At 38.6% G+C, this 25,736-nt stretch overlaps 2 protein-coding genes and 1 long non-coding RNA gene across 3 annotated transcripts; all 3 read left to right on the top strand.

Moving 5' to 3' along the window:
- The first annotated feature begins 1,399 nt into the window (after positions 1-1,399).
- On the top strand, positions 1,400-2,566 carry LOC311259386. The gene is made up of 3 exons (XR_014622857.1): positions 1,400-1,516; positions 1,749-1,871; positions 2,216-2,566. It is a non-coding gene; the product is annotated as an uncharacterized lncRNA (long non-coding RNA).
- An 839-nt stretch (positions 2,567-3,405) lies between these two features.
- On the top strand, positions 3,406-8,516 carry LOC311259385 (uncharacterized protein). Its single transcript, XM_084356526.1, has 7 exons — positions 3,406-3,457; positions 4,783-4,977; positions 5,196-5,294; positions 6,355-6,411; positions 6,738-6,929; positions 7,370-7,492; positions 7,915-8,516. The coding sequence occupies exons 2-7, from the start codon at positions 4,801-4,803 to the stop codon at positions 7,978-7,980; spliced, it is 714 nt and encodes a 237-aa protein (XP_084212652.1). The 5' UTR covers positions 3,406-3,457; positions 4,783-4,800; the 3' UTR covers positions 7,981-8,516.
- Positions 8,517-10,173: 1,657 nt separating this feature from the next.
- On the top strand, positions 10,174-24,687 carry LOC311260081 (uncharacterized protein). The gene is made up of 14 exons (XM_084357593.1): positions 10,174-10,311; positions 12,706-12,893; positions 13,177-13,296; positions 13,999-14,055; positions 14,390-14,590; positions 15,635-15,757; positions 16,391-16,432; positions 17,376-17,502; positions 20,113-20,300; positions 20,724-20,816; positions 21,541-21,597; positions 21,962-22,162; positions 22,755-22,877; positions 24,552-24,687. The coding sequence occupies exons 1-14, from the start codon at positions 10,179-10,181 to the stop codon at positions 24,612-24,614; spliced, it is 1,716 nt and encodes a 571-aa protein (XP_084213719.1). The 5' UTR covers positions 10,174-10,178; the 3' UTR covers positions 24,615-24,687.
- Positions 24,688-25,736: the final 1,049 nt, after the last annotated feature.

Here is a 25,736-nt window from a genome sequence, read left to right as displayed (position 1 = left end):
CAATCGTATTGATCTTGAGTAAACCTTTTATGTTTAAACCATTGTATACTCAGCATGATTGAATCATTTTTATCACAGCCGTGTATGAATTTAAGTGTTTGTGTGGAAGAATGGAAGTTTATAGATTTTGATTTTTGTCTTTTCCCTAGCTTATATTGTTTGGCATCGTGAGCATTTTGTCTGAGAAGTACCCCAGCCCATGCCTGGTGAGTAGTTCAGCTTTATAATATCCTCATGTTATCTATATGATGTTGATTGTGTCGTGGTTTTGTGTTTGTTTGTACATGAACTGACAATTCTTGTATTTCAGGTCATCCTCAATGTGATTCTGAATCTAGCCGGAAATGGTTTTGGCGTTGCAGCCGTCGTACTCTACATCATCAATCTGAGAATGTTTTGGTTGTGGCCGATGTGTGATTATAGTTACTGGCCACAATACTACGCATTTACTCCTGAAGAGGTCATCTTGAACGAGGGCAAAGCACTCATTCTGGTAAGTGTGGAAAATGTCATCTCAGCAGTCAAATACAAGATATTAAACTGATGAGATAAAACCAAAAGACTACATTTACTATCATAAGTGACAAAGAAAGCAATAAAATGACTGAAACGATTAATCAATCATCAAAATAATTTGCGAATACTTTTCTTTCAATCAATTAATCCAACAAAGGACAATTTGGACTATTTGTAGCTCTAGCACGCACACACAGTTTTTATTTGCATAAAAACAAGTATGAAGTGCTGCCTCAGTGTAATGTTTATTAGCCGGCTGCTATAACATAGCTCATAATAAAAAAGATTATTATTTTCCCACTAGGAGGAGACAAAAACTCACTAATCACAAGATGTGGCTGCTGGCAAAAACGCTGCAGTCTTGCAACCTGCATGAACAAAAAGAGAAAGCTGACTGCTTTGATTTGGTTCACTTTCATTCAATACAACCACGGCTCAACAGTTTCAACCTGCTTGTCTTCTCTTCTCCTTTCCTCTCTCCTCGTCTTTTTTCCCCTATCTGCGCAGTAGGAACAGCAGTCCACATTCCTCCACAGACACCATGTTTGTTACTTATCAATGGAAAAGCTCTGATTAGCTCTATATCGTCCTTATGAGGACGGACCTTTGTTACCTCTGCGTAAGAGTGTATGTTGTGCCAGCTGGAGCAGGTGTTGTCATTTGCGTTCTCATACTTGGATGGACCAGTTCCCTATGAGCGATATCTCCAAACCCTCCTTTCCAGACATTGTCCTGTGACTTCCTAGTGAGTGTGTGGGCATGATGACAACGTTGCAGAGTGTACTTGTCTGTATATACTGGTTTCCACTCTTTCATCGATTTTGTTGATATGTCCAATAGGCCAACGTTGATATAAAAACAACCAATCATTACTGATGAGTTAGTAACCTCATTAAGGATGAATTGGTCTCAGGGTTGGAAATTAGCAACCCCTACCTGCCAAATGCAGGTGATTTTGTGTTGTCGCAGGCACATTTTCTCAACCTACCAGCGGTGGCAGGTAAATATGACTTTTACAACAATCAGGTAAGGAGTGTCTGTGAGAGGAAAGACAACGAGGGACATGAAACAGCAAAGCAATTCTTGTGCTGGCGTCTTATAAATATTGCGTGACAATTTGTACTGGATGATGGCAATATAGATTTGCATTCAACTACGTTTATAATTCTACAAAATACAAACAAATGTGCTTAAAGACTGTAAAGTAAAGACGATTTCTTGTGTCCCACCAGATGTTCTTAAGAAGCATCAATGCTCTGCTGATTGTTTTGTCAATCCTGGAGATCTTCGTCGCCTCCACCTCTTTCAGCTTGGGGATCACGGCTCTGAAGAGCAGAGAGAAGAGAGAAGATGAGGTAGAGTCTGAAAAATCACATCTTATTGTTTATCCAGGAAAACTTGACTGAATATATATGCTCCATTTTGTCATTTTTAATGCCTCCTTGTTTGAGTCCTTATGTGTTTCCCTGTTTTCAAGTTTTTGTGCTAAGCTAATCGCATGCTGTCTGTAGCTATATATTTATTGCACAGACATCTCATCTAAATCTCAGTAAGAAGCTGTTCCTTTAAAGATTTGCGGATAGCTAAAGTATTTGTCTGTATAGACCTTTCTACAAAAAATATTTGTTGTATACTGTTGCTTAAAATCAAAATCCTTACCTTTTCATACTTTTTTGTGCTTTTCTGATATTATCTTTAGAGCACTGATGAACCAGAGCACTACAAAGAACTCCTGGAGGAAGTCACCAGTAACCCTACAACCTAAATAAAACCCTCTGCTTTGTGCTATTATCTGTTACCATAATCCCTTATATTCACACCATTATGACTGTATGTAGCCTATAATAACGTCAGTGATTTACAGAAATGATCTAGTACATTCTCTGTCGAACTCCTGTTGCATATCCTGCTGCCTCTTTCATTATCTTTTGTTGTTTTTAATTAATCGTTCTGGTTTTCTGTCGAGTATAATGTGCCTAACAGTCAAGTATGTTTGTAGGTAAGTGCATGTATTTATGTGTCTAAGTTTCCAATTGCTTTTTTTGTCAATTTTCTGTATGAATCCCTATCCAACACAATCTCAATTAAAAAATCCCTTTACCAGCTTTAACAGTAGAATTTATTTCAGGGCTATTGCATTAAATTACACTAGATTGTCTGTTTTTCCTGAAATTTTGTGTACACAGCAAAGCAATTCATAATGCCATTTCTTTACACTTTGCACAACAAAATACAGCAATTGAGTATTTGTGCTTCAGCGCTTCCCATATTATTTATATTCTACAACACATATTTACAATATCGCTGCAAGTCCTTATTCCTATCTTTTCTTGTGTGGCAAGTTGTGCCCTATCTCTGAGTGTTTACCAAATGTCAACATACACATCTGAGTCGTTCCACCCACCTAGCCTGTGAGATCTGAGTGTCCACACTTGTGTAAACTGTATTGGGTGTGACTACACGCTGGTGCGCTTTTCTTATCAGAGCACTGATGACCCAGATGCCAACAAAGCGCCCCCGTGGAAGGAAGACACCACTGCTTAGTCTAAAACTATAAAGAAACAAAATATAGTCAAAGTTTGTGTTGCTGCGTCTTCGATTATGATATGTTCAGGTGCCTCTGTGTTTGTTATATAATAATGTATCTTCAAGGGGTACTTGTGTGGTTGTGTTGGGGGATTTTGGACTCATGACCTCTCAACTCTTGGCTACAGCCTTGCATAACACTACCACCTTTTCTTTGTTTTAGGTTGTAACAATAGTATATGTCATCGGTGATAAGCAGAGGGTTAAATTTCTTCTTTGCTTCCTGATTGAGGGAGGGACTTATGGGAACAGGTTGGTTCCTAGTTCCTCTCCAGTGTCTAATCCATAACTGCGTCACAAACACAGACAAGTGGAGCCGTTTAGGTTTTGCTCCTATTCTAACCGACACAAAAAGGTAGGTTTATTTCCTTTTTGATTTGTAAATTAGCCTAATTAAATTCTAGCCAAATCGTATAATGAGCCACACAGTGCTAATCAAGTTATGCTTTTAACAAAACTGGGGTTTGTAAATGATTTGTCTACATATAAATGACATCAATGTGACCTTGATAGTCCAAAAGCAAAAAGTCTTAAAAAAACAAACAAAAAGATTACACAGGGGATGCAATCCCTGGTCACCTGTGTGACAGCCATGTGCAATATCCATTCTTCCAGCACAACTTACAATGAGCGATGTATTTGAGCATTTTTTTTATTACAACACCTAAAGACAAACCTTTCCAAAAGGTTTCCCAGCAGAGAATTTTTAATACAATCACCAAAATGGTCTTAAATGGCAGACTATCACTTTCCAGACATAGATGTGAGATCACATGCATAAATCGTCAGCCTATAGTTGGCAACTCTGGTCACACGCCAACCCAAAGTATTTAATGGGTTGGGGATGAGATGATGAATCAACTATCTTTCTCCAGGAAGTTACATTTTGTTGCTTTGTGCAGATACAGATTTTTTATTTTTTTTGTCTTGATGAGCGTTATTTTAGGGGGCTTCCCCTATCCACTGCGGCACATTGTTTAACTTCCTATACGGGTACTTCTGCTGCTTCTCCAAACTGGGATTACTTATTTACTTTATGCAAAAATTGGGTATGTTTCTGGTTTGGTCTGGTGTACGAGCTTACACCAGTCTGATTTTATGTGAACCGACTGAACCAGCCCTTGTCAGGTGTACTGTAGGTGGAGAGAAGTAGCAGTATGCAGCTAGTCAGTGCCACAGAGTGGTGTCTCCTTATGTTTTGTTGTAATGCACAGAGAAAAAGAAAGAACGTTCATCAAACAAAACACTTCCTGTATTCATTTCAAATTAAAAACCCTCTAGCGTTTCAGTGGGAAGACACCCTTGATTTCTCAACAAGGCTTTTGTTGTGGAAAATTTGCAGGAACATGTGTTAGGAAACTCACTGACTTGCTTGGTTCCTATCTGCACTGGAATTGTAGCAACCAACTGAAGTCTTATTTGATTCTTTATTTCAATTTTTACTTTAAACAGTTACTGTGAAATTGTGTCACAGTTGTCCTGATGGATTGTGGTCCTGCTACACTTTCATTCATGGGCTCTCTTATGTTCCACTCTGGAGAAAATTTTGGTTATACCAGTCTGGTATATGGCTTCATATCAAAAGGGTTTGAAAATGAACCCAAAGTAATACACTGACTACGGATAAGTGCCATTAAAGAAACAACAGATGTAAAACTTATACACTCTTGTCTCTTTCAGTGTACAGGAGCAGGCAGGATGTCTCTTACCATGGGCAAGTCTGATGGGGTCACTGTGGTCACTTTGACCACTGACCCTGGAAGCTCTTGTCCTCCACTGTGTCAAATCTTCAAGAGCCTTTGCTACAGCCAAGCGTGCTGCTCTGTATCTCAGCACCTGAGGAGGGTCCAGAGATCTTCTCAGTCAGTCCTGGGGGTGAGTTACAACCTTATATGTTTTAAGTGTCTAAATGAAGTTAAGTTCAGAGCTCTGTGCCTGTTCATATGATGTTCTGTTCAGACGCTTCATTTAGAAAACACCATGAATCTATGAGATGAAGTAGTGTGAAAACAACTGACTTTAACAGTGTCACCTCATAGATGCAGTTTTACTGTGCATTTGTTGTTGTTTATACTGCGTGTCCTCCTCTACAGGCTCTGCATATTATGGATGGGTTGCTCACCCTCGGCCTTGGAACGATTATCTGGTCAGAGAATTGGTGGAAAACAGCTCATTTTTGGCTCGGACCTATTGTAAGTAAGCTTATGTTGTCATGTTTTTTGTTTTTAAACGTTCTTTTTCCTGACAAAAGTCATACTCCTCAGTCTCTCCCACGGCTAGAGTGAAGACAAACACAACTTAATTGGGCTGTTCATTGATTCCACGGAGATCCACCAAACTGATTTTCACATACAGGACAGTTTGGACGCACATAGCTCACTTTGAAGTGTCAAAATATGAAATCTATTCTATGAAATCGATTTAAAAGATCAGTATCCAGTCCGATCCAAGCATATTTTAGTGGATCAGTATTGGCTGACTTTTTGTCCACCTCAGCAGGCTAGTGCTGCAAAGTTGCTCTCTTTTAGCCTACAGTATTTCACTTATATATGCAAGTGAAAATAAGAGTGAATTGAATTCTCCAACTCTCTTTCTCATCAGCAAAGGGCAGAGTACAAAACATTCAACCAGCAGCTTATTGGGCTAAGTGTCGCTCGTTATTGTTAATTCCTTGAGTAACTTGATGACAGGCCAAAGTTTATCTTTGCTGTTGTTTTTTTCTTTATATTTACTCAGCCAGAGTATTCGTGACGATTGAACCTTCACGCTGTAACACCACTATACAATCTGACAGGACTGAATGTTTCTGTAGTTCCCACAACTCTGACTGATCAGCCCCAGTGTCCATAATTTTAGTGATCTAGTATTCTACCAGCTATTCCAACGACTAATCGAGTTGTTGGATAAGAAATACTTTTTGCATTGGCCTCGCTAGAGGTCCCAGTGCCGAGCTTTCCAGTCAGCTTAAATATCGATTCAAAAAAACTCCAGGAGAACCAAGATTCTGTTTCTGAATTTTGCCATGTTTCATATAATGTTCCCCAAATCCCAATTGTGTTTTGCAACGATTTGGCACCCTTACAAGTGGAGGGTTTAAAAAAATATCAATTTTGTATAAGGATTTGATAATTATGACATTACTCAACGCACACAAATGCAATTCTAGGTCGTCAGAAGAATGTGTATATAACAATATCTACCTTGAATGTGTAAACTGTTATATATGATACTTGTTTTTTGTCTTTTCTCTAGTTTATATTGTTTGGCTTCGTGAACATTTTGTCTGAGAAGTACCCCAGTCGATGTCTGGTGAGTAGTTCAGCTTCATAACATCCTCATGTCGTCTTTCATTTCATTGTCATCTCTTCATTCTTGTTTTATTTCAAGACAAATAAAATGGTGGAGAATTTTTTCCTGTCATGTGTATACAGTATTTTCATTAGAGAGGGCAGAATATAGGCTCAGTGTCTTGCTTCAGATTAATACCAGCCACCCAGCTGTTTCCAGTGCAATGACACAAAGCTATGTGTGTAAGTGTGAGGTAGTCTGTGACTTTTTAAAGTCAATAAGTGTGCTGTATGCTGTTTATGTTTATTCGTTTTGTGTTTGGATGTACATAAACTGTCATATTTTAGGTCATCCTCAACGTGATTGTGAATCTGGTCGGAGTTGCTTTTGCCATTGCAGCCATCGTACTCCACAGCATCAGTACAGGATCCATGTATTTTTATGGAGGACAGTGTGGTTACAGTTCACGATACTATACGGCATCTCCTCATGAGGACATCATAAGGAAGAAATGTGAAGAGAGCAGAGCACTGGCTCTGGTAAGCATCTGGTAAAGTGTATTACAGATTAGTAGAAAACAGAGAGCTTTAATTATTTTACACATGTGGTCTTTAAGGTTACCGCCCATGATTGCCATCAACAGACTTATAAGTTTAGTTTATTGTGGGGAATCACTCAAAATGAGTTTACAGCAGGCTTCACAGAGAACAAACAAACGAATAAAAGATGTTAAATATTTTTTTAAGTCATTTATAAAAACAAGTATTGGGCAAAAATGGCAAATATGAGCTGGTTTAAGCTTCTGAAATGTAAGCGTTCGAGAGGTCCCACCATATATGATATAATGAGTTGTTAACTACATCCTACCTTGAGAAAGCAACGATACATCGAGTATATTCTATATATGGCCCACCCTTAAGTAAGAACAAATGATAATATAACAAATGTGCATAAAAAATATTTTTTTGCATCCCACCAGATGCTTTTCAAGTGCATGAGTGCTGTGCTGATTGTTCTGGCAGTCCTGGAGCTCTGCGTCGCCATCAGCTCTGTCATGTTGGGGATCAAGGCTCTGAGGAACAGTGAGAAGATAGAAAACAAGGTAGAGTCAGCAAAATCATATTTATCCAGGAGAGGCTGCCTGAACTTTGCCCATGTTTAGCCTCTTTAATTTGACTGGCAGTAAATGCAAAGTCCAACGGCTCTGATCTGGCAACAGGAAAGTGACGTGTGGCTGCTTTCATTCATAGCCTCATTGCCTTATATTTACAAAACATGGAGGCTTTCTTTTATGCAGTTTCCTGACCAGTTGTGTTTTCCTTTTTTATTATTATTATTATTGTGAAATTCAGTCTAAAGCTTTTTGAGCCTCAGAAAAAAGTAAGCTGAATGTTAAATCATCCCTGCTGGAAACTGTAGAGTTTAGTCGTGTGTGATTGTGTCCTTTTTTTCTTTTTTTTTCCTAAAGATTTGAGTATGTCTGCGCCTTTTTTGTGCTTTTTTGATTGTATTTTTCTCTTTTAGAGCACTGATGACGCAGAACACTACAAAGAACTACTGGAGGAGGTCACCAGTAACCCTACAGCCTAAATGAAAACCTCTGCTTTATGCCATCATACCACAATCATGTGCGTTAACATTGTGACTTATTGTAACCTCAATGATTTACAGAAATGATCTGTCATGTTTTCCTAAAAGAGCTGCTTAAGAATATTTGCACTTATACTTTTTAGAGATTTGTTGGTAAAAATCTGAACTAAATTGCATTTCATGCTGTCATTTCATGCTGTCATTTCATGCTGTCATTTCATTATCTGTTTTTGTTTTTAATCCTTCAAGTAACTGTGATTCTCTGTTGAGTATAATGTATATGAAGGGAGGTTGTGTTTGACATTGATTTTTTGGGGGGCACTTACAAAAGAAAGGCATTTAGATCATTGTTTGCATTTCTGCAGTTTAACAACTATTTGTAAAAAAAAAAATGTGTTTTTAATTTACAATTAATTGAATCCTGCATAACACTTGAAATGTTTCATGTGGTGTCAAGTCACGTCACAATAGCCGTAGCCATCAGTTTTTGAAACTGCTTTCAGTATGTAATATATCTTTTTACTTTTGTGAAGGAGTTTGTGTTTTCACCCGTGTCCGTTTGTTTGTCAGCAAGTTTTCACAAAAACTACCCAACAGATTTCCAATGAACTTGGAAGGACGATGGATCTTGGCTCAGAACAGACCCCATTAACTTTCGGTGTGGATCCAGATAAAAGTACAGATCCAGGAGATTTTGTCTCACTTTATTTTAAGTCTCCAAGGAACCACAGGCGAGTGTTATTTGCTTCCACATATTTATTTGTTTCTTGTAAAAATGGTCAGGTAGGAAGGGACTTTTTGAGGATATTGATTGGTGTTTATTGTAGCCAATGACACAGAATGCGAATTAGGCCCCCCGCCACGCAGCCACAAGCCAAAGTAGCTGACTGTCTGACCAGGTCACCGGGGGCTGGAGCAGGAACACAGCCAATTAAGAGATGAGAGGGCTCAGCGAACACAACGCGAGCAGGACCTAACGAATATAGTAACAAGGTGACTTTCTTGCTATCTATGGCCCCATTGGCTTAATGGGAGCAAAGAAAAATGGGAAAACAAGGTAGACACTAAATCTCATCTAAATGTAGAACATGTTATTTATCCACAAAAGGTTGGCTGAATATAAATTAGGGATAGTCATTTTATGTTATTTCCAAGCTCAAGTTCTGGCATTAAATTAGAGTACACATAAAAAAAATAAGAAGTCTTAAGTAAGAATGAACACCCAGGGTCAGAGTGAGGGTTAGTCTGCCTTTCTACGCTGCACAGACTGTAGACATTAGTCTAGTTGTTGTTTACTTTAGTTTATTTAAGAAGCGACAGCACAAGTTAATCAGTTTAATAACCAGTTGTAAAAACGTCTGTATCGATTGGGCGCTATAGTTTCCAAGCTGTCGTCTATAACAGGTCATCTTGATTACTTACTTAATTTCTTTGTGTGTTTTTAACAATTACCATCAGCACGTCAGCATTACGTCAGCAGAGCCATAGCTATCAGCTTTTAAGATCGATTCTAATATGCAATATCTTTATATTTTACTGTATAGCCACAACATATAAATCAATAAATCAAAATATAAGAAATGTACTATTTCTCTGCTCGGACTATTTTCCTCCCAGTGTGGGAAAGTCATGGCAACTGCAATTTGATAGAAATTAAGTGAGCAGTTACATGAACAGGGAAAAAATTAAATAAATAAAATGTTCATAAGAAGGATGGGGTTGTGCTAGGGGGATTTGAACTGTATTTGTGTATTTGTGTTAATTTCAAATATGTAAAGAACACGAAATGACAGACAAGTATACACACTACACATTAAGATTACACATTCGGAAAGGTGTGATAAGAAGTATTTTGAAGTTGAACTTCCTTCCAGCTTCCTTAATGGTCTCAACCTGTACTGTATTTAATTCTCTTAAACTTGTCTAAATATAATATTCCTTACCTTTTATCTTTGTCATACAAAAATATAAGTTCATTATTGATATACTATCCTCATCAAAAATATTAATTCAGTATTTACATATTTCTATCACTCATAGTTATCTTAAACATGTTGACCAGTAATATAGTTTACGATAGATAGATAGATAGATAGATCATACAATATATGATTAAACAGGTTTTTATATATATAAACATATCAATAGTAAGTCAAGGGTTAAGTTTCTTCATAGCTTTCAGATGGGGGGAGGTACTTATGGGAACAGTTTGGCATCCTTCTTCCTCTATAAACAACAACTGCGTCACAATCGTACAGTCAGACAGGTTCTGCCAAGCGGAGAACAATCCTCAAGTTTCCCTTCAGCTCAGACACAAACAGACACCAACCGGTGAGTAAGTCTTTATCCCATGTTTGATTTGTAACTCTATCTAATCAGATATTCTTATTATGTACGTGGTCCTGTACTGCCATGCAAGTAAACTGATACATGTAAGCCATCCGGTGCTCGTCAAGTTCGGTAATTGATGTAAGTTTCACGTCCGACCTCACGGGAAGATAGGTTAACGTCTTGGCAACGTATCAGGGGAGTAAATGTGTTTGTCAGGGCGGGTTTAAACCAAGAAAACAGGACTTTACTCCGGGGAAGTGCGGGGCGTTTCGTGTTAAAAATCAAACCAACCCACGTAAAATCCAAGATGGCGCGCAACTTCTTCCTCGCTCACAAACCGCTGAGAGGCAAAGCGCTCACCGCTGCCCCCATGTGGCTGGAAGCTAAATCACCGCAGTGTTTATGTGTGGTCATATTAAAAACATGGTAATAGCTGATAAAAAAAAATACCGTTATCCCTTTTCAGAGTTGAGCTGATTTTTTATTGACTTCCAAGTATTGACTTCAACGCTCAGCTGCTGCAATACAGCTTCCGACCACCGGCGGCAGCACTGAGCGCAACGCTGCTGAGTGAGTGACTCCAGTCCGTCAGAGAGGAAGGATCAGCTGGCGTTTCGGTTTTAACAACAATCCGTCTAAATAAATCATGTTTCTTTTACTTTACAGTCTTCCCCTCCTGGTAAGAGCTACCTCATACAGTTTTCTTCCATCTGAGTGTCTAAAACGCTCACGTTTCCACACTGGCCCAGGCCTATATCGTTGTATATTTAAGTTTGTGGTTGTTACAGTCGGTTATTTTTGTGATTCCAGCTAATAAGACGAGAACACAGGTGTTTGCTTTAGTGACACAGATTTCCGCATTTTAAAAACGAGTCAGTGGACCCTTTATTATTTGTTGTCAGGCGGAGTAAAAGTAAGGTGACACCCAGCTTTTGTGTCAAAGGCTGTGGTTGACTGTAAGGTCTTATTTCATATTTAAGTCGTCCTGTAACTGGCTAAAACAAATGCAGTCTAATACAACAGTTGCCTCCGTGAAGGTTGTAATGGTCAGTTTTTTACAGAGCACTACAGAGACGTGTTTACGCACCCTCACTGATATACACTACTCAAAATGAGTTAGGGATGGTTTAGTGTTGCACTTGATTGTTTATTCTGTGACATATCTGATTTTTTATTTTGTGTTTTGTGAATATTTTTGGTCCCCGCCCTAAAAAAAAAAAAAAAAGATAATGCAACACATTTCATTAGACTTTTATTGTGTACTCATTCACATGCATATATGCACCCATACCTAAATATGCCCAACCAATTTTGTGTATTGTAAATGGGTTGGACAAGAAACACCTGCAAACACCAAAAGCCTACCTACATAGTGTCGGCTGCACTTGGTCAAGCTTCTATCAGGAGACTCACAAAAGACAGATTTAAAGAGGAATCGTTACAATTAAAGCAGCAGAGCACGTCATATCCTGACTTTCAGTTCCTCTAAAAATGTTGGATCATACAGTCCCTCTACTATTATAAAACTTTACAGCATATTTCATTTGTAAATAACAAGTTTTGGAACACCATGTTTATAATGAGCGCATTTCCTTACTGACTAAATTGATCTCCATGTGCAAATCTCGTGGAGTGCCCCTTTAACCTCAGTCACAGTCACTCCCCTTAATGTAAGTCTGCAAAGCATATGATACTGTTAAAAATGTCCTTACATGCATTATTAGTAGGGGTAGACTGATTATCAGGGCAAATATTCAGCATTTTCCATTTATCTTTATCAGCGATTTTTCTGTCAGATTGCCGATAAAATAAACTGATTTAAAAATGTGCTATTTTGGCTCTGATGCATCAACCTCTCACACTGTCTCACCCACAACAACATCTGATTGGTAACATGTCACAATTAATAGCCTATCAGCATTGAAAATCTGAATTTGCAAAGTATCTAGTAACTAAAATCATCAAAACAATGTAGTCGAGAGAAAGTATAAAGTAACAGCAAATGGAAATACTCAAGTAAAGTACATGGAAATTGTACTTTAAAACATTACATGGGTAAATTGTACTTAGGTTAATTCCATCAGTGGTTGTTTGAAATTTTAACACAGAGACTTTTTTCATTGCAAATAAATATCGGTCCCAAATATCGGTTTTCAGTCTCCTTGATTTCTAATAATCAGTATCGGTATCGGTAACTATTTGATGTACTATAGCTGAGACTGTGTTGTACACATCAGTTTTCACAGCACAAGTTTCAAGTGGTTCACAGGTTGGAAGTAAGAATGATGAGGATTTAGTACTTGAACGTTAAGATTCATCATTTATTAAAGAAATAACAACCATGACCAGATTCAGCAGATGTAAAGCTTATACATTGTCTGTTTCATTCCACAGGTGCAGACAGGATGTCTCTGACCATGACCAAGGCTGATGGGGTCACTGTGTTAACTTTGACCTCTGACCCTGAAAGCTCTTGTCCTCCACTGTGTCAAATCTTAAAGGGCCTTTGCTACAGCCCAGCGTGCTGCTCTGTGTCTCAGCGCCTGAGGAGGGTCCAGAGATCTTCTCAGTCATTGCTTGGGGTGAGTTGCGACTTTATATGTTTGAAGTAAGTCTTTTGTCCATGTCACTCTGAAAAAGTTTTTCAAATACCTTGTCAAAGTTCTGTACCTGTGCTCAGGTAATGTTATGTTTATAGAAGTTACATAAGTTATAAGCTACATAAGTAACATTTAGAAAGCACAATGAAACTATGAGAGAAAGTGGTTTGAAAAGAGTTTGTTCTGAACCACGTTGTTGCCCTCCAACTGACTTTACCAGTGTCACGTGGTGTTTGTTGTTCATACTGCGTTTCCTCCTCTACAGGCTCTGCACATCATGGTTGGATTGCTCAACATCGGCCTTGGAGCAATCCTCTGTAGCAGTGCTGGTGGCTCTTGGTGGCAAATGGATGCGTACGGGTTTCCTTTTTGGCTCGGAGGAATAGTAAGCAAGCTAATGTTGTATTTCTTTTTTTTTAATGTTCTTTTCCCTTCCTTTTGGCGTGGTGGGCTGCCAAGCCAAAATCCTTGCCACCATGGCAAAAGAAATTCAAAGTAATCACAAAAGAAAACTTAATGTGTTCTACGCATCTCTCTGGCTGGGTAACTGGCTCTCCCCCAGCCCTCTGCCTGGGGAGACCACACTGCTTGCCATGTGGAGCTGAGTGGCCAGAAGATGTTTTTGGCGGTGGTCACGTCAAAGCTGCTCTGCACTTTATCCAATCTTGCGTTTCCTTCTCCAATGTGTGTATATCACAAACACAGTATTTCAGTAGCTATTATACCGCAGCCCGACCTAACTCTGTTAAGGGTGTTCAGCTGATTCCATGAAGTTCCACCTAACAGCTTTTCTCATATGGGACAGTCTGAATACTGAAGTGTCTAATTATGAAATCAATAAAAATCCACTCGAGAGGCCAATCCAAATCTGAAACAAGTACTGCAACAGAAGAAAATCCACTCAAACTGGATATTTCTCGTACTTTGACTTGTCTTTTTCAACAACAATCTTCTGATCTTTTCTTCATGTCTTATTTCAACACAGAAAAAAAGTACACACATACTCAGCGGGGTTGAATGGTTTTAATCACACTGTTTGTGTGGAAGAATGGAAGTTTAAAGATTCTGTTTATTGTCTTTTCTGTAGTTTATCATGTTTGGTGTCCTTGGTATTTTGTCTGAGAAATACCCCTATCCATGTCTGGTAAGTAGCTCAAGTATTTCAAGTACTCTTATTCTTGTCTCATTTCAGGATGAAAAAAAATTATAATGTCACATATCCTTCAAAAATATATACAGCCACATTGCCTCATGTGTATACAGCCTTTTCATTGGAGTTGCAATCTTAAATGAAATACCAGCCATACAGCTGTTTCCACTGCAGGGATACAAAACTATCAGTGTTAAATAAGATAGCAGTAGAATAGATAGAAATTAAGATGTGACTTTTTTATTTCCATCAGTGTACTGTATGATGTTTATTGCCTGGAGTGGCTTTGTGTTTGATTGCACATAAACTGTCAATTCTTGTATTTTAGGTCATCCTCAATGTGATCCTGAATCTTCTAGCAGGAGTTGCTTTTGCCATTGCAGCCATCGCACTCTACAGCATCAACATAACATATGTGTGGTTTGGGTGGTGCGACGATTATGATTATAGTTATAGACGACACTATACACCATCTCCTCACGAGGACATGATCAGGGAGAAATGCATAGAGGGCCGAGCACTGATGCTGGTAAGTTTTGACATTAATTTCATTGTCCTTTATCTTGTTTTTCTTTTCACTCATCGCACAAGTGCTTCGCCCGAGCACTCTCCAGTGCGCTGCCAGTGATTTCTGCTGCGAATATGGATACAAGCCCTAAGCATGGCATGAGATTCAAAAGCAGCATACTGTGGCCACAGCCCAATGCTGTGGCTCAACAGCAGTTAACTCGATTCTGAAGTGTCGAAGGCGAAGCAGATATCCCAAGTTTAAAACCAAGTCTACAAAATGGCAGTAGAGATTCATAAGGAGATACATCTCTAGAAACATGTCACCAGCAAAACCTTTGTTTTCATGTGGTTCTACATATCTGGCATGCACTTGTCTCTTTTACTGCAAGTCATGTTTTTCTAGGGGTTTCTTAAAAATTATAAAATACTCTTACTTACTCTTACTTAATACTTTTTAGCACAGGGCATGGAGTCGCACCGTGTTTTCCATTAATTACATTTCATTGCCCCGGTCGTGCTTGCAACTCGCTCCACAGGAGCACTGTGCTGTTATGCCCAACATGCTTTTCTAAGGCGTTTTTTAAGCGGCTGCACCTGTAGTGACGTGTTTCAGTGTGATCGGGGCCTCAGAGCGACAATATGAGAAGAATAGCAATGAGTATATTAACATTGCACTCTGGATCTGCTCAGAGTTTCTCCATTTGGTCAGCAGGAGCTAAATGAGTCGGAGCTGCTTCATGGATACAAAGTCATACATCAGAAATGCACCAAACTACCAAAATGTGTAAATAAATACTAAATACTAAAATTCAGGTCATGGAATCTAATGAGTCATAAAATCCAGTAAAACTGGTGTCATTTTGTAAATATGATGACTGTGTTTCTCCAATAATTTAAGTTACAGCCCGAAATAAAAGTCAATAAGGAATACACACTTTAAAAAACAAATTCAAAGGAAATGGGTCAACTAAGAACATAATCTACCAATTCTATATATTTGAATAAAACAAACAAATGTGTTTAAACATTGTGAAGTTAACACATGTTTTGTGTTTCTCACTAGATGCTAACGAGAGGCATCAATGGTTTGCTGATTGTCCTGTCAGTCCTGGAGCTCTGCCTGGTCATCAGCTCTGCCGTCTTGGGGATCAAGGCTCTGGTGAACAGTGAGAGGAGAGAAAATGAGGTAGAGTCTGCAAAATCACATCTAACTGTCGAACCTGTTGTTTATCTAGTTGATTGAATACAAATATTCTATCTACCGCCTTTCAAATCGTTGAGGTGAAATCCTCTCCTTAAGTCTATGTCAGTCAGCTAATGTTTGTTGGATCAGCTGACACACTAGAAGTGAGTGCATTATTTACTTCTTCGCTGGTTTTAGCTAACCAAATAGTTGGCCACTTTGGGAAGAAATGCTGATTTGCAAGGGCCGACAGTCAATGACTACTGAGCCCTCTACTATCGTAACATCATGGTTTAAAAGCCCCCTCACCAGAACATTTTATTCTGCCTACTCTTATTGTAATGGCCCTGTTGTAGATGCAGACATACAATGCTTCAAACTACTTGGTTTTCCGTCATGTGTGCATGATTAAAGCTTCATCTTATCGCCCTCTCCTATTGGTAGAAAAGTTAATTTAGGCTGATGCAAATATTTCATATTATAGCCGTTATTTTCCGATACTGATGACAAGCCAGTATTATCACACATCCCTATTCATGATTGTATGTAATGTGTGAATATATGCTATTCTTAAAAAAATAAGTTTGACTGCACCTCTTTTTTTTGTGCTTTTCTGATTTTATTTTTCTGTTTCAGAGCAATGAAGACCCAGAACATTACAAGCCACTCCTGGAGGAAGTCACCAGTAACCCTACAGCCTAAATGAATGTCTCTGCTTCGTGCTGTCTGTTACTATAATTCAATGCTTTTACACCACTGACCGTATGTATTGTAATGTCAGTGATATACAGAAATTAGCCGGTACTGTCTCTGCCGAACTTCTGTTCTTTTCCTACAAGGGTTGCTTAAAAATATTTGCACTTAAAGTATAGAATATTTATCTGTACTGCACTAAATTGTATAACCTGCTTTCTTATCATTATCTGTTGATGTTTTTCTAAAAAGTTGTTCCTGTTTATTATGAGTTTCTATTAAGTAATGTGCCTTACAATCAGGTTGTTTGTAGGTAAAAGGGAGGTTCGTGCATGTGTCTGTTACATTGATGGACTTATAAGGGTTTTGTTTGCTATTTTTCAATGTTAAGCCATGTAAAAAACAAAAGGTATCAAAACGATTGACTGTTACATATTTCAGCTTTGTTTGTATTTCTTCTTTCACTTTAATAACTACTTTAAAAATCTGTATCATGTGGACTCTAGTTTCTAAGTTGTCATCTCTTAATAGGTCAAATGTACCTATTTATTTGCTTGTTGTTTGAACTAACTAATTTAATCCGACATAACGCTTGAAATGATTTCAAATGGTTTTATGTCCCGTCAGCAGAGCCATAGCTTCCATTTAGCTATTTTTGGCCATAAAATACAAATCAATGACTTAAAGTAATAGGGATTTATTATTTCTACACTTGGACTATTTTGCTACCAGTACATAAAATATAATCAGTTACATGAACAAAATGTTGGTGTGGAGTTGTACTGGGGCATTTAGAAACATGACCTCTAAACTTCTGGCCACGGCCCTGCATGTCACTGCCACCTTTTCTTTGTTCGTCAAAGCAGAGAAATCAAAGATGGCTTTGTGTTGAGCTGAATGATCAGCAAAGGGTTAAGTTTCTTTATAGCTTCCTGATGGGAGGAGGTACTTCTGGGAACTGGTTGGTGCAAGTTCTTCCCCTTTGGCCCTTTCCAAACCAACATCTGTGCAACAAACAAATAGCCAGATTTTGTCAAGTGGACAGACACAAGCAGGTAAGTCTTGGCCAGATATTATGTAAGCTATATGGTCCTGTACTTACTACCTAAGGTAACGCATCCATGTGAGCCATTCAGTGCTCGTCCAGTTTTCTGATGGAAGAATGTTTCAAATTTGAGCTCGCTGGAGGATAGGCGAACTTCTTGGCAACTTCTCAGGAGATGGAAAGTGTGTGTCAGGCTGATTTCTAATAAACAAAGAAAAAACCCACAACTTATTCCAAAACATGAAAAATCCAAGATGGCTCATACATTAGGGCTCGCTGACTGCCGGGCTGCACAGACACAATGCTCTCAGTGCTGCCACTAGTGGCTGGAAGCTATATACTATACTTAGGTAGGATATATTACAAAAAATCCTAGTAGCTCTTCGGAGTTTAAAGGTGTAATTTGTAAGAAACTGACAGAATTTGCAGGTAGATCCAAAACTATAGGGGGCAGCATTACCGCTAACTGCTGCTCACTACTTGCTGCACAGCTAATTGGCTTCAGCTGACAGGACTCTGCCTGCACCACGACCTCGGGTCATAAGGGGACTCATCCTGGGCAACGGGGCTCAGCAGCCTCCCAGTAAAGACGGCTGGACACCAGACTGGGACTGAACAGTGGGGACCCTGGGGAGGAGACAGCGTGGTATATAGAGAGAGGAGAGGCATGAAGCGAGTCAGGCATCAGCAGCAGGAAAAAAATTTTTTATTTTCACCAAACCAGATTTGATTTTGGAAAGACAAACCCATAATGTTTTGGTGAGTTTTTTTTTGTTTATGTCGAGTTTGAAAGTGTGTTTTATTTAAAGGGTATGTTCACCAATTTTACAAATCAAAGTGTGTTTACAGGTCTTGGGGAGTACTACTGCATGTTGGAAAAAAGTAGTATAAAGAGTTTTGTGGCTCCAGAGGAAGCCCTTTTTTGTTTTCCATATAATAAATTTACCTTATATCACGGTGCCTTGTTGTAGCTATGCATTGTAATATTATTTATGTTGCCACGATGGCTATGACCTTTGTTTTTGCATTGTTACCTTGTCATTGATGAGTAATTAAGAAAAACTTTGGGGGGGGAAAAAACCCTTAAATGCTCAGCTGTTGCAATGCAGCTCCCAGCCGCCGGTGGCAGCACTGAGCGCAGTGAGCAGCACTGCAAACCCGTGAGAAAGACAGATGTGGTAAATCTGCTTCAAATTACTCCAAACCAGCGGAATAAAACGTGTTTCTGCGACTTCACATTGACTGTTTTTTCCTGCCGGTAGGTCTAAAAGAGCAAGCTGACAAACACCCTTGCGTATTAATGTCTGACCCGTTGGGCTTTTCATACTGGCTCAGGGCGAACGTTGTATACTTTCGGTTAAGATACACTGTGGTTACTGTAAAGTTACTTTTCTGATTCCGGTAAGCTAGTTTAACACGACGAGGACAGTCATGTTGTGAAGAAATACCTTTATAAGTGATGTGAAACAGATGTTTTAAAACTGGCTGGCTGGAGCTCAGTGTTGACAGAAGAGGAGAGAAAAGTTCGTCATCACCACAGTCATACCCGACCGTGCGTCGACGTCGCCGCCATGTTGGATGTGGCAGGTCTCTGCCCTGTAAACAAATACAGGCAGATGTGAAAACTGTCAACGAATACATTTAACTAATATATTAAGTGTTTTATACTCATTTAAGTTCTAATAATGACAATCATTGAGATAAAAAAAAAAATCTGCAAATCAAAATAAGACACTGCAACTGGCAGTGAGTCTGCTTTCTTTTCTCTAAGCAGTCAAGTGAAATACTCTATATATTACATTTTATGGTAAGTAAAATGGTTTAAGAAAAGTTGCAGTAGGCTGCTATTATAAATATGCACAATACATTATGCAAGTCAGTTGTCTACATTTTGTTTGATCAACATCATATGAGGACTAAGTGCTAAAATTCAAGATTACTTACTGTCCCTAGGGAAATGTAGTGGATATAAAGGATGCCACATAAAAAAATACATACACTTGGTGCAGTAACAGACAAGAGTCAGCATGTTTAAAGGACCATACCAGTGGTCCTACATGTCACTGTCTACTGTCGGCTTGTTTAATTTTATTTAACTTTAAATATTGACAACTGACTGTCATAGTACATGGTGCATATTACAATAGTAGCCTACTGCAACTTTACTTTTTTAACCATGAAATGTTATTATACGAAATAATAAGTGTATAACTGCCAGTTGCAGTGTCTTATTTTGGTTTGCAGACTTTGCCCGAGCACTCCCCAGAAATGACCACTCCCGAGTCACATTCCCAGGCTTCCCATGTTTTAGTATTTGTAGATGGGTCGATATTTAGGATAATATGTCCTGGAAGAAATATAACTTTAATGGTTACCTTATTTATACAGTTCAAACTCACTGGACGATAGGAAAACATCTTTGCAATGTATCAGGACATAATCACATACAGTATAACACCAGCTTTCACAGTCATAGTTGCAACTGACTTCAGATTGTAAGTAATAACGATGAAGATTTAGTAATTTAATGTTAAGATTTATCAGTAATTAAAGAAACAGTAACCATAACCAGATTCAACAGGTTTAAAGCTTATTTACTCTTGTCTACTTTATTCTACAGGGGCAGGCAGGATGTCTCTGACCATGGCCAAGGCTGATGGGGTCACTGTGTTCACTTTGACCTCTGACCCTGAAAGCGCTTGTCCTCCACTGTGTCAAATCTTCAAGGGCCTTTGCTACAGCCCCACGTGCTGCTCTGTGTCTCAGCACCTGAGGAGGGTCCAGAGATCTTCTCAGTCACTACTGGGGGTGAGTCACGATCTTATATGTTTGAAGTTTCTTTGTGAACTTTAACTTTAAAGTTTTTTGTATGCTGCACTTGATTTTTTCAGTCAGTACGTTTTCTTTCGCCCGTTCAATTCTAATTTTGACTTTGAATAAATAATTTGATCTGGTGTAATAATTCATCTAAAACCAAAACGTTGACCAGAACTTTTTTAACTCACTGCCAAAAGCCATTTGTTATTGTCATAATGCAATTACAGTCACATTTTTTGTGTCCAAGTGTTGTTTAACGGGGTTTGTCCATTACATTGTCAAAGCTCTGTACCTGCCTTCAGGCAATGGTGATACAGTAAAGTTACATTTAGAAAACACCATGAAAATATGAGAGAAACAGTTTGTCCTGCACCACAGGCGTTTGTTGTTCATACTGTGTTTCCTCCTCTACAGGCTCTGCATATTACAGTTGGGTTGCTCAACATTGGCCTTGGAGCGATCATTGATGTTTGTTCCTCCCCATATCCTTTTTGGTTGGGAGGAATGGTAAGCAAACCTCTTTTCATGATCTTTTTCCTTACAAAATGTATATGTATATGTTCCCAAGTCTCTCCCAAAGCTAGAGTTGATACAAATACAACTTAATTGGGGCTGTTCTGTTTATTTCCAACAAATTTCCTCATACAGGACAGTGTAGACACACACAACTCACTTTAAAGTGACAAATCATCAGTGTTCCTGTGCTGATCCATGTATTAGGTTTAATATATCAATATCGACTAAAATAAAGCAGATCAAGATATATCCTTTTTTTTCTCTTTCCATTCTTGTGAAAAATATCTCAGGAATGCTTCGAGGGAATTTCTTAAAAATTGTCCACTTGTATTCAAAGATGAACTTGACTGGTAGTCAAGAACACTTTCCTGGCTGTTTTTAGTGAGCATGTTACCACACTGATGTTAGCACGTAGCCTTTTGCCATTAGAAAGACTCCCAACCTCAATGCAACACTGAAAAGGTGCATCAGCCAAGACAGCCTAAAATGTCTGAAGAGGTTTTTGACAATTTTACATTTTTCTGCCTAAACCCAAGTGTGTTTTGTTCTTGGACATCTTAAACTCTTAGTTCTTAAATGACATTAATAAGTACCGGCCGCTTTGTCTCTTGTCTTGGTGCTCAAAATACACAAATTAGAACTGACACATTTGAATATCAGTGTTTGTGTGGAAAAAATGGAGGTTTATAGATTTTGTTTTTTGTCTTTTCTCTAGTTTATATTGTTTGGCATCGTGAGCATTTTGTCTGAGAAGTACCCCAGTCCATGTCTGGTGAGTAGTTCAGCTTTATAACATCCTCATAATATCTTTCTTTTAATTTCTTCTCTTAAATTTATTTTTTATTACAACACAAATAAAATACAAGACAATTTTGTACACATATCCCTCAATATCAATACAGCATTTTCATTGGAGAAGGCAGAGTATAGGCTCATTGCCTTTCTTCAAGGCACTTTGACAGAGTTTCAGTCTTAAATTAATACCAGCCACCCAGCTGTTTCCACTGCTGGCATACAAACCATCAGTGTAAAAGGGTGAGGTAGACTTTTTAAATTCCACTAGTGTACTGTATGCTGTTTATTGTGTTGTGGGTTTGTATTTGGTTGTACATAAACTGACTTTTCTTGTATTTCAGGTCATCCTCAATGTGATTCTGAATCTGTTCGGAGTTGCTTTCGCCATTGCAGCCATCATACTCTACAGCATCGACATAGCACTCATAGGCTTGTGGTGGATGTGTAATGATTATGATGATTACACTTCATATGACCTTACGCCATCTCCTCACGAGGACGTCATGAAGGAGAAATGCTTGGAAGGCAGAACGATGGCTCTGGTAAGTGTGGAAAATATCATTTCAGTGGTCAAAACTGAAGAGTGGAAAATAGACAGCTTGAATTATTTACAGATAAGTTACCATCTACAGACTGATTACAATTTTATTATGAGGAAACTCCCAAAAATGACTTTACAGCAGGCTTCACACAGAATAAAGTAATAAATCAATAATTATTATTGGAAAAGTTCAACCAAAAATGATAATTCTGTCATTACCTACTCGCCCTCATGCCAATAGAAAGTCGGGTTAAGTTTTGTAGTCCACAAAACATTTCTGGAGCATTACAGCTAAAGAGCGCTGAAGTCTCCTGAAGCCCTGAGATCCCAAACTGAATTGAAAAGACATTATTTACACCCTTTTTTAAATTTCACTGTAGCTGCTAAGCTAAAAGCGGGCATCCTGTCCGAAGTGGGTGCATAAGCTCGAACATAATACTACATAATTCCTTATGTGTTCTGTCATAGTTGTGAGGTCTTCTGCAAAAAAATAAAGAAAAGAAATGAAATGATAATGTGTGTCCAGACTTTTGACTGGTACTTTATGTTTCACAGATTTGAGTTTAGTTAACACAGTTTTTGTGTCCCACCAGATGCTTATAAGAGGCCTCATTGGTGTGCTGATTGTCCTGTCAGTCCTGGAGCTCTGCATCGTCATCAGCTCTGCTGTCTTGGGGATCAAGGCTCTGAGCAGCAGAGAGAAGAGAGAAAACAAGGTAAAGTCAACAAAATCATATCTGACTGTTAAACTGGTTTGCCCAGGAAACAGAGCATTGTGTTGACTGAACACAAATGCTTTTATCTTTCATGCCACTCCTTTTTTTTAATGTTTACACTGCACAACAATTAAAGGAGTAGTTGGACGTTTTGGGAAAGAAGTGTTGCTTGGCTAGCCGTTTCCCTGTTTCAGGTCTTTATGCCAAATTAATTACCTGCTGGCTGTAGCTTAATATTTAGTGAACAGACATGAGAGTGGGATCTTCTCATATCATGCCTTGGTCAGACCACACAACATTCTGTCTTGTTATCCGCAGTCTTGCAGTTGCTGTGGTTGACATCAGTATATGACCATTAAGGAACAGAGAGTCATTCAAAATCACACGCATGAGATGTGACACGGGAATGACGCGGTCCAAGCAGTCCAAGTTGTTTGTGCACTGATTTGTAGAAGAAAAAAGGAAGAAAAAGAAAAGAGTATGGGACATAGAATGGATTGGGATGTGCAGAAAGTTTGTTTTGCAATGATAATGTATATCTGCCTACTCAAATTGTGGTTTAGCAAGGACGACACAATTACTAATACTGTAAAACTTGTGTGTATGTATCCTAAAAGAAGCTATTATTATGCTAGTTCCATACAAACTGCATGATAAGACAGGGCTCAGAGAACTACTGCGGTTGACAGCAGAGGAGAAGAGTCTCAGCTCTCATTGGCTATAGCTTGTTTGAGGCTCCCTGACCTGTCTGCGACTGTTACGTCCCCTGGGAGGTATAGGGACTGTGGGGAGTAACACATTACAAAAGAAAGCTTAACTCCCAAATCAGTTTTCAGGTTTTATTATGTTACCTAAAAAAAACAAAGATTTACTCTTTAAACACACAAAATGAAAATGCGAACAGAAAACTAACTTCCCTTTAGAAGAACAAGTTTCCACTAACAGAAAAACGCTAGAAGATTCAGTCTGCTCTCGCTCTTGAAACACACACGCAGCATGGACGCTGCTGGATGACCCACTGGCATCAGCCACAACTCTGGCCCCAGCTTAAACCATTCCCCTGATTAACAACTGGAGACAGCCATGCACAATCACCTGCTCCGGTGGGGGAGGGCAGCACCTGGAGGACACAGGAGCACACAGAGGAGAGCAGCCATACCCACACACAACCACTGACGGCTCTTAGGCCGTAACAGCGACACAACCAGATATTTAACCTGTTAAATATCCAGCAGGTATCAGCAAACTCCTGAATCGTGTCTTTGAAAAATTCACACGTGGTGATTGTCGCACATGGGAGCGAGTCCAGAATTGCCTTCGATCTGGGGCTTTTTGAGGTCAATCTCAAAAACCTGTAGTTTAGCTCAAATCTAGGCAAGAAAGTGAACAAGTTTCTTTCCCAAAATGTCAAAATATTCCTTGAAAATCTTTTCCATAGGCAAGAGAATTGTTAACTCCAATAAATCTGTCAGTATAGACATGAACACACATTATATTTCATGCAGTTTGTTGCCAAGTTCTGTTTTCTTCTTTTCTTCAAAGTGAAATTTAGGATGTGCCTAAATTCAAAATAGAGATGTGACTCCAATAATGTAGACTAAGATTAACCCATTAACAGTTAATGAGTGTCTGCACCTTTTTATTTGCTTTTCTGATATTATTTTTCTCTTTTAGAGCACTGATGACTCAGGCCACTACAAACCACTTCAGGAGAAAGTTACCATTAACCCAGTCTAACTGAAAATCTGTGCTTTATGCTTTCTGTTACTACAATCTTGTGCATTTATACTGTTGAGTGTGTGTTTTGTAACGACAATGATGTTCACAAGTTCAGCTTGACAATCTCTATCAAACTTTTCCTGCATGGGTTGCTGAAAAATATGAAAAATACTTTTTTTGTATTGTATTTTCATATTTTTAGTAATAATCTAAATTGTTTATGCTGCTCTTTCATTGTCTATTGGTATTTTCTTTTTTTAATGTCCCTGATTTTCTATACAGATAGGTGCCTTATAGTAAGTATGGTTGTAAAGGGAGTTTTAAGGATGTGTTTGTAAAATGTATGTTTGCTATTTGCAATATTAAGCCATTTAAAAAAATGACCTAAACTGTCTGACTGTTACATATTTCATGATTTGTATTTTTGCCATCAGTTTAATAACTAGTTATGCTGTTTGTGTACAAGTATGAACAATGAATATAATGAGAATTTGAGTGTAATGTGGTGACGGTTACTATAATTTGAAAATCATCACCTTCCTCTTTTTTATAAACACTGTTTCTGGCCAACGTTGAATAAAATGATTAAAGCCAGTCTGCTCAGTGTTTCCACTCTAGTGGATGTGAACACCCTGTTATAGAGTTAATAGACTGTATGCATGTACTGAGTCACTGTAATGACCCAAGTCTTACCTAGTGGTAGATATAACTAAGTAACACTGGTTTTGAACTACTTCTTTTAGGTGTTTTTGCAGGCTACTTTGTACATTTACTTCAAATACTGGACTTTCTCACTCCACTTCTTTTGACAGTTACAGTTACCAGTAATGTTTCATATTTTGTCGAAAATAATGCATTATTCATTATTCTTAATGCCTGTTCCTGGGTCAGATCCTGACTTGTCCGGGTTGAAAAGTCTGACTTACCAAACCCGGACTGTTTCTTCATAGTCTTACATAGTCAAAATAATCATCAGAGGGTGGTGCTTATGCCGCTTTTGTCCACAGGGGCTGCCAGAATCAACAAACAATCAAAGGAGTAATATGTGAGAATTGTCCACATGTCAAATTCATATTCAAAACAAACGGGGGGCAGCGTATCACCAGAGTAACTGCTAACTGCTGGTAACTATAGCTGCCA

The sequence above is a fragment of the Pagrus pagrus genome, assembly GCF_965226575.1.
Source record: "Pagrus pagrus genome assembly, chromosome: 7".
NCBI lineage: Eukaryota > Metazoa > Chordata > Actinopteri > Spariformes > Sparidae > Pagrus > Pagrus pagrus.
Note: the sequence above shows the minus strand (reverse complement) of the source record. Positions and strands in the feature narration are given on the sequence as shown.